General features: G+C 47.1%; 1 protein-coding gene across 10 annotated transcripts in view; it reads right to left on the minus strand.

Moving 5' to 3' along the window:
- Positions 1-13,232, minus strand: part of MRVI1 (murine retrovirus integration site 1 homolog) — a 118,339-nt gene that overhangs the window by 59,563 nt on the left and 45,544 nt on the right. For 9 of the 10 annotated variants that reach the window (XR_004351068.1, XR_004351067.1, XM_032639994.1 and 6 more), the window contains exons 3-4: positions 1,700-1,800; positions 121-191 (exon numbers count right to left, since the gene is read on the minus strand). Coding sequence is in view for 8 of the 10 variants with exons in the window: in XM_032639994.1 (XP_032495885.1) it covers positions 121-191; positions 1,700-1,800 (172 nt within the window). In the remaining 2 variants the exon portion in view is untranslated. Of the gene's footprint in view, positions 1-120; positions 192-1,699; positions 1,801-2,947; positions 3,442-13,232 lie in introns of those variants that run through there. The other variant, XM_032640000.1, reaches the window with a different exon arrangement.

Consider the following 13,232-nt stretch of genomic DNA (forward strand, 5'->3'; position numbering starts at 1 on the left):
GAGAGGGGAAGGGGCCAAGCCCGGCCAAGCTACCAGACCTCAGTCTTCCTACTCAAACACACCTTCAGTTGGACCCCTATCTCCGGTGGCAGAAATAAGACAAATCGGCCTAGCCCTTACCCACAGAAGTCAGGGGAGCAGTGGAAACCTTCAGGTGACGGTGAGAAAGCCTCCTGTGGGGACTGTGAGCTCTGAAAGACCAAACAGAGTCATCTTGTTAGGAAAATTTGTCCATGGCTGGTAAATAGGTGACCAGATGCTTGCATATTCTTTCAAAGTCATCCTAGAGCATCATCTTACAAGCTTGTTATTTTTTCAAGGGCGAAAAAATATGGGAATTTGTTAGAAATGCAATTTCTCAGGCTTCACCCACTGACAGGATCAGAAACTCTGGGGATGGGGCCCAACCATCTGTGATGAACAAGCCCCGGCCCCAAACCCAGGTGAATCTGATGCTCTCCAAAGTTTTCGAACCACTGCCCTTTGTAACTTTGACGATTTAGTATTTATTAGGGCTCAGACTCTGAGTGAATATCTAACTTACAGAAAACTCATAAACTGTGAATAATTGCCTGGTAGAGATGCAGATGATTTCTGTTGGGGAGAAAAGATAAAAATAAGGTTTCATTGCCCTGTGAAACATTAACCTATCTTGTATCTAACTTAGCAATCTTTTTTTTCTCTTTTTAAAGATGTATTTATTTATTTATTTTGGGGGGCTCCGTTGGGTCTTCATTGCTGTGCGCAGGCTTTCTCTAGTTACGGCAAGCGGGGGCTACTCTCCATTGCCTTGCGCGGGCTTCTCATTGCGGTGGCTTCTCTTGTTGCAGAGCACGGGCTTTAGGTGCACAGGCTTCAGTAGTTGTGGCATGAGGGCTCAGTAGTTGTGGCTCATGGGCTCTAGAGCGCAGGCTTCAGTAGTTGTGGCGCACGGGCTTACTTGCTCCACGGCATGTGGGATCTTCCCGGACCAGGGATTGAACCCGTGTCCCCTAGCATTGGCAGGCGGATTCTTAACCACTGCGTCACCAGGGAAGTCTCTAACTTAGCACTCTTATTCCAGCTTTCTTTTCCTCCTCACTGATTATACTACGCATATCCATTTCTCGTATCCTCCTTTGAACTGGCTTTGTTATCCTGATGGTCCCCTCGTTAATGAGTTAAGTAAATCTTGGACACATGCTCACTATATATCTGTATTAGAATTATCTTTGTAACTTTTTGGAAATTAAACTTAGAAAATCTCATTCCAGCTAGACCAGTACATGGGCTAGTGCTGTGTAAAACCGAGGCAGGGACATCCCTGTGCATGTGAGCCAGTGTCCCTTCCAAGAGATCATCTTCCACACAGGACCCACTTTGGCCAGAAGCAGGATTCTAGTAAAAAATTCACATCTTTTAGGTCTGTTTGAAAATATCTGAGCAGTTACTGTAGAAAACTCCCCTGCTATGAGCTGTGCTTTTCTTAAAGGTTAACAAGGTGCAAAGAGCCAAATCTAGGAGAGAAGAAATAATTTGTGGGGAAAGATAATGGAAAAATCCCAAGCTCTCTCTCCCATTTTGAAAAACTGCTTGATTGTATTTCATCAATAAAATGATCAAGAACGAAGAAAAGATTTGTAAAAACTAGAGCTGTCTAATCCGCACATGCTAGGAAATACTGCCCTTTACAGCACAGACTAGGCAAATAGGAGGTTACCTGTTGACCAGGTTTTTGTCAGTCTCTTCTTCCGGTGAACTGGCATCCCCAGTGAGGATGATGGTGGGTGGCCTGCAAGATATTCCTGCGGTGGGAGGGCCCTGGTTGTTTAGAACAAAAAACACAGATGGAGTTAAGCTCCCAGGAGCTGGAGCCCTTAGTCAAGTATCATGACACTCAGAGACTTCTTGACAAGGGTCAAATGCTGTTTATTTGGATTATTCGGGGGGGGGGGGGGAAGGCAGTTTCTCCTTCATTTACCAAGCTTAACTTGGTCTATTTTCATGCACTAAGATTAGGGAACTTCTAAGCCATCCCTGGTTAATTCTCACTAACAATGTAGAAAAAGAATGGTGCAGGGTCCTCAGGCTGTAACCAGCCTGGTTGGGGAAGGATGGAGCCCAGCAGAAAAGGCAGTGACACCACACATTCCCAATACTCAGTGACGCCCTACATTTGGCTAGTTGTGACCTTTCAATAAAGGTGATTTGTTCCATGGATAATGGAACACGCTTTGACTTTTGTAACTTTGTAAAAATGTTTATCTACATAAATACACATTTCTGAAATAAGAACAAAAGTTAGGAGCCAATCCTTAGATTTTTGAGATAGTTTGCAACCACTAAACAAAATAGAACAAAACTACTAACCATCAAAATGAAAGAGTTATTACATCCCAGGTTGGAGAAGTTGTAGTGAAATTGGTATACCGTTATGCTGCTAATGGCTGTGTGAGTTGTAAAACCCTATCTGGAGTAGAAAAAATACTTGTTGAGTGAGTAAATGAGTGAATGAAATAAAAGCAATACTGTATAGGATATACAATAAGATCCATGAAGATGCATATCAACCTGTGTTTTCCTACACCTAAGTGTACTGGGGGTAAAAATAGGACCAGTTAACAGTAACACACAGTATCTCTCTGGTTCTTCTGCCACGTGCTATTGCGGTATTTCCATCTCAGAATTGTTCCCAGCTATGTCTGGGAGACTCTCCAGAGGTCCTGTCATATGACCCTTCATCATTTGCCTTCTCCTCTGCCCTGCCCCCTTACTGGTGGGTACAGCCCGGGCCCTCTGTGAATGCCCTACTCTCCCTGCCAAAGTCCTGTCTCCCTGGGCTCCCGAGCATGTCACACCACCTGCACTATTGGTGTGGCCTCCTGAATCTTCAGAGCAGCAGGTGCCCATGGCCACTGTCTCTGGAGGTCGTGTCCTTCTGGAGTCCCTGGGCATTAAGTGCTCTTACCTCTACTGGCTCCACTGAAGCCATGGCCTGGGGGCTGCCCTCGCAGAGCCAGGCTGAGCTGTGTTCTTGAGCCCTTGGTATGCAGGTGTTGGTTCCTTGCGAGGTGAGGAGGAGGCTCTCTCTCCTTTTCACATCATTCTTTGTTGTCAAGTGGGTGCTGTACAGTACCACCTGGACTTCTCAAATCCCACAACTTTTAGTGAAACCAGCTCTTCCCATTGTCATTTGCATCTCTTCCCTCCCTTGGCCTCAAACATGAGGCCGGGTGAGCTGGAGAAGAGTCTCTGAGTCTAGCCAGGGAACCCTATCTGGAGTAGAAAAAACCCCTGTGTTCCAGGACCTTTCAGCAGGAGGGAGCTGCAGTGATGGGAGGAGGGGGAAGCCCTCAGAATCCTCGAGCACATGGAAGGGAAGTTTGGGCAGGGACTTTGGCTGGGTAGGAGGAACAGGAAGCAGCGCTGCCTTTTGGAAGAATCACACTGCACTCAAATTTCTACTCATTATCTGCTAGCTGTGTGTCCTTGGGCAAGTTATCTAACCACTCTATGCCCCCTGATCATAAAATCTAACTCACAAGGTTGATGTGAGGATTAAAAATCATGTTGACACAGCACCCGGCACATGACTGATGTTTTCAATAAATGGTAATATTACTGTCAGATTACTTTTCTCTCTCTCATTCGACAAACACAGTTTAGTTATCCATCATGTGCCAGGGGCAGTTTGAGATACAAAGACCCTCAAGAGCTCACAGCCAAGCAAGGGACACAGAGAAGTAATTAATACTTATAATAAGTATAAGGTGATAAGGGATGAAGCACATTCTGTGAAAGCTCAAAGAAAAGGAAAGAAAACTCTCTCAGGAAGGGAGCTGGAGAAGACTCTCAAGAGGAGGGGACATTTGAGCTAGGTCTTGAGGGATGAATAGGAGCTTGCAAGACAAAGATATTAGGGGAGAGGTTTTTGGGCAAAGGGAATAGCATAAATAAAAGGCATAACTGGGCATTAGGGATTCACAATGTAGCTAGAGCATAGACTATAGAGTATGTGAAATAGGAGGGCCCAGGGATGGGGGCTGCCATATTGTGATTTATAAGAAATGTATATATTTGGTCATTCAGATGACAAAAATATATTCCTCATACATATTTGGTCTTCATCCACAGTTCCTGGCTTACAGCTCCCCAAACACTTGGAACTTCCTGAGTGATAAAAGCTTGGGGAAACATCTTTTGTTATAGTATTTGGTCTCTTGTCCTCAGTTCCTGAAAATGCTTCAGAGAATTGCTTGACATGTTATAATGAGGTCCAAGAAACTAATTTTGGGGCAAAATATGAAACCAGAATAGGAGGTTGAGCCAGCTTTTGAAAGACCTTGGTTGCTACTCCAGTGAGTTTGGTCTTTGTGGTTTTGGAGATGGGGAACACTGAGGATTAGGCCTGGGAATAACTTGACTGCCCAAAGAGAAAACAGAAATGTTGACAGCAGATCCATCCATGGATCCCCGTGATTCCCACTGGTTGAGTTGCTGGAAGAGGCCCTGTTACTGAAGCACACTTCTGCCCCATAGGAATTTTGAGGAGCTCCCTGGTACATTGGAGCCGTGTCACTCTCCAGTTGGATATGCACGGTTGGCCAAGGTAGAGTGACAGGGAGTCAGCATGATGCTTGTGGCTGAAGCCAGGACCGGCCAACCTGTCCTCATGACCCCAGAGCTCCAGTCCCTCCAAGAACGCAGATATACATCTTTCTGTCAGAGACTCCTCCTGGAAGAGACACTCAGGAAGGTTCCCCAAAAGCAACAACTCCTTCTGTGGATAGTTTCACCCTGATGGGCTGGTGATGAGCTAGTCACCTGCTTCGTCCTCTTGTTGCACTGTCCCTCAGTTCCCATCACTATAAAGTAGTCAATGGCCTGCGGTCTCAGAAGATGTTTGTGTGAATAAAATGAAGTGATGAATGTGTATGCTCTTTTATAACTGTCATCTGATCTACAAATACCCATTAATCATGGTCATCACTCAAATGAACAGCAGATCCACTCAGTTCTCCCCACCTTTTGTCCACCAGGCTTCACTGGTGGGAGACTAGCAAGCAGCAGAGGGGCTGGCGCCTTCCAAGGGGCCAGGAGGGAAGCAGAGGATCTTGGGTCATGGTGTGGGGCCTGAGGACACACAGTGGAACAGCACCCACGGGAGCTGCTGAGCTCAGGAAGGGGAAGCAGAGTGTCAAAATGGCAGGTGATGATGGAGCTGGGGCAGGCAGGGCCCAGGCAGTGCCCAGGCAGTGCCCAGCTAAATGGGAGAGCCAGTGAAGTGGAAGGAATGTGGGGCAGGGGGAAGGTGTTTCTCCTGGGTAGATTCTCTGGGGAGCAGAAAGGGCTGAAGTTTTCCCAGAGGCTTCTGTTCACCTCACTAAAAGGGTTTCTTGCTAACATGGCCTCTTGGATCTCAGTTAGAGAATTAGCATCCTCTGAATCCTATCCTCTGAGCTCAGAGGTGCAAATTGGAGACCTGGGAGCCTGTTTGCTGTGAGTAGCATTTACAAGTTTTTATATTAGTTACCAACATTTCATAATTAGAAGAATTCCCATAAAGGTCTGGATTTCCTGCTTTTCCTAAAAAACCAGGAGATCAAGCCATCTTGGTTCCACAGTTCTGCCAAGTAACCCTTGGTTGGAGTCAGCTCACGCTGGCTTGTTTCAGTCATTCACACTCCCTGCCTGGCCCCAAAGCATCTGAGTTACTGCTCCTGTGACCCATGATTCTTAGCCTGTCTTGGTTTTCTGGAGCGCAGGAGGTTTGTGCTTAAAGCCTCCTCCACCCACGTCATCTTTTTTATTCAAACCACTTTATTAAGGTGTGATTGACATATGAAAAGCTATACATATTTCATGTACACAACTTGATGAGTTTAGAGATAAGTGTATACTGTGAAAACCTCACCACAATCCCTATCCATCGCTTCCAAAATTTCCTCCTGCCTGAGGATAAGAACACTTATAAGATCTACCCCTGTAGCAAATATTTGGGTATACAATACAGTAGCGTTAATTCTGGGCACTCTACTGTACAATAGATCTCTAGAAGTTACTCGTGGCCGTGTAACTTCCACAACATCCTGATGGAACTTCTTTCCATATGGCCTCATGGGTGACTGTTACCATGGCAATGCCAATCAAAACACTGACTATGCCTATAGTATGTGTGAGGTTCCTTCCCTGGGTGGAATTTATTTCTACAGTGAAAATTTGGCCTCTGAAAATCACCTTTTCCATGTTCATCACATTTAGAGAATTTTTTTCTTGTATGAATCCTCTGGCAAACAAGAAGAAATGCACTTTGGCTAAAATATCATTTTCACATTTGTTCTATCATATGGTTTCTGACATCCCTTGGAGGGGCTTTTACAAATTCCCAGCATGCACTGGTGATGATGGGCTAGGTCTACATAAGGGGGCAGAAGGAGCCAAACATTAATTTCTGCATGTTGTATTCTAGAAATAAAATGGTGGTGGTGGTGCTCGGGTTATACCATATACCCATTTCCAAGAGTCTCATATATTCCAGCTGCTAAGTAAGTAGAATGCAGTTTATTTATTTAATTTTGTTGACACACTACCTATTTCCCAAAGCAATCTGAAGTCACCAACAATAAACTATAAGACATAAAAAGGAGGGAACAATTTGATAAATACAGACATCCCTAGCAGATAAAGAGAAATATATGCTTCTTCTAGCATCCATGGTTTGACCCGGAAGTTAAACTATTTGATCTGAAAGCCAATGAAGCTGTGATCCATGTGGGCGAGTCTCTGAGAGAGTCTGCCTTAGAGAATCGTTCAGCAGATAAAAAGCAAGTGTTTTCTGGGATAAATTGGGAGATTGGGATAAATTGGGAGATTGGGATTGATATATATACACTACTAAATATAAAAGTTAACGAATAAGGACCTACTGTATAGCACAGGGAACTCTACTCAGTACTCTGTAATGGCCTGTATGGGAAAAGAATCTAAGAAAGAGTGGATATATGTATATGTATATGTACAACTGACTCACTTTGCTGTACACCAGAAACTAACACAACATTGTAAGTCAACTATACTCCAATAAAAATTATTTTTAAAAAAAGAGAGAGAGAGAGAAGTCCATTCTTCATTCTCACCTCAAAGGAGAACAAACCTTAACTCCCACCCTCACCTCTCCTCTCCCCTTTGACTCTTCACTTGCTTACCCGCTGCCCCAGTCTCCTCTCTCTCTCTTTCTTCCTCCCTCTCTCCCTCTCTCCTTCCCTCCCCACCTTCTTCCCTCCCTCCCCCCTCGGCTTATTCCTCCAGCTTCATTCAATTCTTTCTTGTGCACATTGTCTTACCCTTGCTTTTTATGATTGACACAAAGGATTTCAAAAGTCTTAGAGTCTAAGAGAGGGTGCCAGCCTGTAAACATTTGCACATTACTATGCTTTGTTCTGTCCACTCATACAGCGAACGTTTCTTGAATGCCTAGCGCTTGCTGTGGTCTATGCTAGGGCCTGGAGGCAAAGGTGAACTAGGCAGCCACTGAAAGGCATCCCAGTTAGCACAGTGTGATGGGGAGTGGGGTGGAAGTATCCTCCTCCTCACCCCTACCCCATCCCAGGTGGCGCCCAGGCCTGATGCCCTTAATGCTGACACTGTGAGGTAATGGTCTGCAAGGCACTGGAGGAGCTGCTTTCTGGTAGGAGTTTTCTCTGCCTCCTGGTGAAAGGTCACTTGCAGCAAAGCTCTCCTGAGGTGACTGTCACGCATGGGGCTGCAGGCACCCTCAGTCAGAGGAAGGTCAGGAGCAGAGGTCCCCACACAGAAAGGCAGACACAAGCCATGGTGGCAAGCGCCAAGCATGTAACCATGGACGCACGCAGTCTGAAGCTGCTTAAAAATCAGGAGACACAAAGCAATCAGGGAGAAATCCTCTAATACACTGATGGAATGTCCTGGAATATCCTCACTCTCTCCTTCCAATGTGTGCAAACTACATGGTAATAAAATCAAATTGTTCTCTCCCTAATCAGCTCACAGAAAGCTCTGGGCAACTTCTAATGTTCTGCAAAACTGATTTTGTGGGGAACATTCAGTCTTGTGCTGGCTGGGTTTCACTTTCGCAGGTACTAGAGAGAGAGAGTAATCAGGAGAGTGTGGGAAGATTCCAGCGGCCCTCTGGGTGAACTCTGCCAGGTTTTAATGTAGTGTAAATACCCATCCCTGCTCCCACTCTGAACTGCTGAAACAGAAGGCAGGACCTCAAGAAAGCTTGTGGGTCAGCGGGTTCAAACAGAGTTCGCCAGGCAAGTTCCTGGCTTCCGGACTTCAAGGGCATCAGGCTCCGGAGCCACACTAATTCATCATACAGCTTTTCGCATTAGCTGTGTGACCTTGGACAAGTGACCTCACCTCTCTGTACCTCAGTTACCTCATCTGTAAAATGACTATCTCACAGGGTAGTTACAAGAATTCCACAGATTGGTATAGAAACAGGATTGCCAGACAAAATACAGGATATCCAGTTATATCTGAGCTTCAAATAAACAACAAATAATTTTTCTAGTATAAGTATATCCCAAATAGTGCATGGACATAACTGTATTTTCATTTGCTAAATCTGGCAGCTCCAGATGGAAAGCTCGCGGAAGGGTACCTGGCAACTAGTAAATGCTCAATGAGTGTCAGATGTTATATTCTGTTATTGGTAACTTTGGGGCTAAATTAATGACTTTGGAATTTGGTTTTGAGGAGATTGTTGTTCTGTGTTTTGTGTCTGAACAACCTTTTGGAGTTAAATTAGGAGGGCCTCACCCTTCTGGTCACAGAGCCACAGAGCATCTTCCCCTGGGGCATCTGGCCACACAAGCCCAAGTAATCAATGACCCAGGGAAGCCCACCTCAAAGGCCACCTTCACCTGGCTCCACTCCCTCTCTCACCATCTGCATCTCAGACAAAGTAGAGATGCCTTTTACATATAGCAGAGGCAAAGACACAAACATGGATAGAAGGAAGTGACATTTACTCAGACCTACTGCATGTGGGGCTCTGTCCCAGACACTTCCCGTGTGTTTTCTCATAATCCTCCTAGCAACTCTGTGAATGAACCTCAGGGCACCCATGAACAACTTGGGGTGATAATACCTCCTGACCTCACAGAATTGTGCAGAGGAAGTGAGAAGATGAAAGCAAAAGCCCTGAGCATGGAATTAGGGAATTAATACATTTCTTTTCTCTCCCCTCTTTTCCCACTTCAATCCCCACTTTACCGACAAGAAAACAGACATATTATGTCCAGGCCTGCACAGCTGGTAAATAGGGGAAGAGACCAACACCAGGCCTGTTGGCCTTCCTGTTACACACACTGCCCTTACAAGTCGTCTCCAGGCCTTGGGTCTCACTTCCCCTGGTTCCTGGTGTTCTGCAGGCCTCTGACACGCCTCTCTTATTCTTCCCAGCTGCACCCTCCCTCACGAGCCCCTTCCTCCAGGAAGCCCTCCAGGCTGAACACACAGCTAGAGGAAAGACAGCAGGGGTACCCCTCTCACCTTCCAGGGGCCCAGCCTTCCCAGGGATCCATTCCCCTTCCCTGGAGTCAGCCGAGCACTGCGGGAGCTGGGCCATCTCCCGGAAAGCTCACCCTTTAATAAGCCAGCAGGTCACATTTTGTTCTCCTTAAATAAACCTTATAGAAACATTTAGATGTTTATTTCGCTCATAAATTCCCAGGAATGCACAACAGTTTCCTAACTGCCTGGGTGCAGGGATAAATATAGGCCAGTGGTACAGACGGGAATATGAGCTTCCTTTCCCCAATGTCATGTGACTAGGCCTGGCTTGGAAGCTCTGGGCAACAGACCAGCCCCAGTCCAGGCAGGAGTGGGGAGTTTAGCTCCTGCGCTTGGACGCTGGCAGACAGCCTGGAAGAGGACTGTGCAGGAACGCAGTGTGGGGTGGTGAAGTCGGGAGGTCCACACTGGAGTCTCACCTGGGTGACCTCAGGCAAGTCACTTAACTTCTCTGAGTTTCAAGTTCTCAAACATTATGTGGAGCTAATAATCCCCCTTTCCCAGGCTAGTTTTAAGGGTGACAATGACAGTGAGGATGGTGACAGAGGGTGGGCACTGTTGCAGCTGTATCCCCAGGTCCCTCTCTTACAGCCTGGAGGGCAAACAGGGACTGCCTCTGGATAGGGGGCCCTGGCCGCAAAGAGGACTTAGTACTCTCGTGACAGGATAAAAGGACTCTCTGCGGACTTGTGAAACAAATGATTATTCCAGCAGCGAGTGCTAAGAGCATGGGAGAGAGCAGAAGTGCCTCTGCTGAGCTCAGCTGGACCTGGGGCTCCTCCCTGCCAAGCGCTAAGGACCAGATCCCGGTTTCCTGAAGGCTCCCAGCGCCCACTGTGTGGATCTCCCCATGCACCCATGGCCTGCCCTGCCTCCGTGGACCCTCTTTCCTGCCATTGTCCAGTCTATTCCTAGCAGTCAGGGGTCAACACCCCCCCCCCCGAGATTATCCTGCCTTCTTCATCACTGTTTTTACTCTCATGTCACAGACTTCAGGCGTGTAACAGTGCACACAGTGTCTATTATAGCCTTACTCTGTGGGGTAGAGGGGTACCACTCAGCCAGCCAGCCATTCATCCATCATCTTCTATCCTCTCCTCCTCCCTCCTGTCCATCTCCTCCTCCTTTAAGTCTAGGCATTTAATTATCCATACAGCCAGTTATCCACACAACCATCCATCCGTCCATCCATCCATCCCTCCCTCCCTCCCTCCCTCTCTCCCTCCATCCATCTCTCCCTCCCTCGCTAAGCTCCTACCACACACTATAGCTTATGCTGAGGGTTGGAGACACACACATAGCCCCTGACATGCAATGTAGCTGACATGCAATGTAGCTGGCATGCAATCTGACAGCAGACTCAGAGAGACAAAAAATGACAAGCTACTCCATTGCTCACAATTGCTCACAATAGGAACCAAGGACAAATAATTGTAATGTACATTCCTGACCATCTGTAATAACAACCAACATTTCTAAAGCACTTTCTGCTCTGTCCTAGGCACTTCTACAGCTACTCTCTCATAGCTCTTACTCTCTGACCAGAACCAATAGAAGCCATCCTGGTGGAACAGTCCTCTTGACCCTTTCCAAGCTTCCTTTCCATAGAGGATGGGACATCAAGCACCTGCCTCCCATACCTGGGGCTTCTGGTGTCCAGGACACTGGTTTTACTGCTGGGTGGAGCCAGGGAAGGAGACAAAGGTGGCGGGAACAGCTCAGCAGAAATGGGTTTGGATCTCCACTCAACCACGACACAGCCATATGACCTTCGACAATTATACAACCTCCCAAAGACTCAGTTTCTTCTTCTATAAAATAGAGATAATTATAGTATCTACCTTGGGAGATGAGACCACATAGCAGGTGCCCAATAGATGTCTCCAATATTTTGTACATCAGACTCTAATGCTTTACTGATAATTTACTTGAAGATATTTCGTTGAAGATCTGAATGGAGGCTGTTTTTGCAAAGGGTGGGATGAGATAAGTATGAATTCAAAATCCTCAAGTGGAGTATTCAAGGTACTGCCCAGTTTCTAGGGATTAGAGTGTACTTCCTTGCCTCAGTTTTCTACCTGGAAAATGGGATAATAATCATATCAACCTCTTAGTGTTGCTGTATGTAAAGTGCTGAGAGCAGTGCCTGTCACATAGGAAGCACGGTATGAGGGCTCTCACTGGGTTAGTCGGGAGGGTGCAGGCTTTTACTGTAACACAGGGGTGTGAAGCCCAGGCCATTTCCATTCTGCCACATAGCTTATATCTCATGTTCCTATGGAATGGAAGAATTTGTTGCACCTTCCGGAACTCCCTGATTGCTTGGGGAACACTGCTTGGAACCCTTCTTAAAGGACAGCCATGCGGGATGATGGTGGTAAGACTGAATGGGTCTCTTACTACGCTAAGCAGGAAGAGAGTTCCAGGTTTGTTATGGTGGCAGCTACCATGCTCTCCAGTTCTGGGCCAAAACAAAGGGAGACCCCACAGCTTCGTGGCCAGAGCTTCTAAGAGCTCCACAAACGGATCCCTTCCTTTTAGGGCCGCATGCAGAGGGCTGCTTCTCCAAAAAACACTCCAACCTCATTTTTAGTTAACTAACATTTAGGGATAGGGGTTGGGTTGAGAGTAGGGATGCCACTGGTTAGTTGAGCGCTGCAGTGATCTTGTCAACCAGACGCTGCTGTATATGAGGGTTAAGCATCAATTTCTGTCTAGAGGATCTGAAAGTGCAGAACCAAGTAGGTGCTCAGGGAGGCCTGGGGTGAGAGTAACAGGTGTCTGTGGCCTGAAGCAGGAACAGCACAGTGGCCTGGGTTTCTAGGGGTCAGTACCCATCCAACTGGGCTGTTTCATCATCCGACTGAAGGAGAATGAGGAAGGGGGTCGCACACGATGGGGCAGGGGCAGCTTGGGTTTTGGGCAAGATGTGTGACACGGAGCTTCGTCCCCTGGCTGCACGGGCTCACACACCTGGGAGGATGGTAGGCAGAAGGCATTTGGTGAGACCCAGGGCCACAAGCTGTGGTGCTTCGGGGTTTATGTGGTGGTGAGTTCTGCAGGGCTCAGGTTGGCCCTCTGTTTTGGGAGCAGAGGATAGTATTCCCTTGGTCCAGGCACCTCTCACAGAGGCCCCAGAGCAGGGCAGAGACTAAGAGTGTGGGCTCTGGGGCCAGGCTGCCCGGGTTCAAATCCCGGGCCTGTCACTTACGAGCTGTGTGACATTGGAGGAAGGTACTTAACTTCTCTGTGCATCAGTCTCCTCAGCTATGAAACGGGAATGATGATACCTACCTCATAAGGTGGCTTGGAAGCTAAATGAGTTAATAGTGTAGTACCTGTTGGCACGAGGTTAGCTATTATTAGTGGTTTTGCGGATAATGGAGAACAGGGTGAGGGGATGGTCAGGGAGTGGTGGTCAGAGGGATGCTGGAGCAGGTGATGTGAAGGATGTGAGGTCGGCTTATGAGCTAGCACTGACCTGTCCCTGGGGGCTTCCTGAAACCCTTGGAAGAGGATGGGGGGTTTTCCAGGTGGAAGTGAGAGCCAGTGAACATTGGGCTCTTATAGCTAATAAGAACTTCCCCACACCTTCAGGTTTGTAAGGCCCCTCTGAGGAGGCCATGTGGTCCCAGTGAGTGGAGTTTCTGATATGGCTGCTGGCCACAGGCCTGGAAACAGCTGGTGTCCTGGTC

This window comes from Phocoena sinus, chromosome 8 (genome assembly GCF_008692025.1).
Source record: "Phocoena sinus isolate mPhoSin1 chromosome 8, mPhoSin1.pri, whole genome shotgun sequence".
Lineage (NCBI taxonomy): Eukaryota > Metazoa > Chordata > Mammalia > Artiodactyla > Phocoenidae > Phocoena > Phocoena sinus.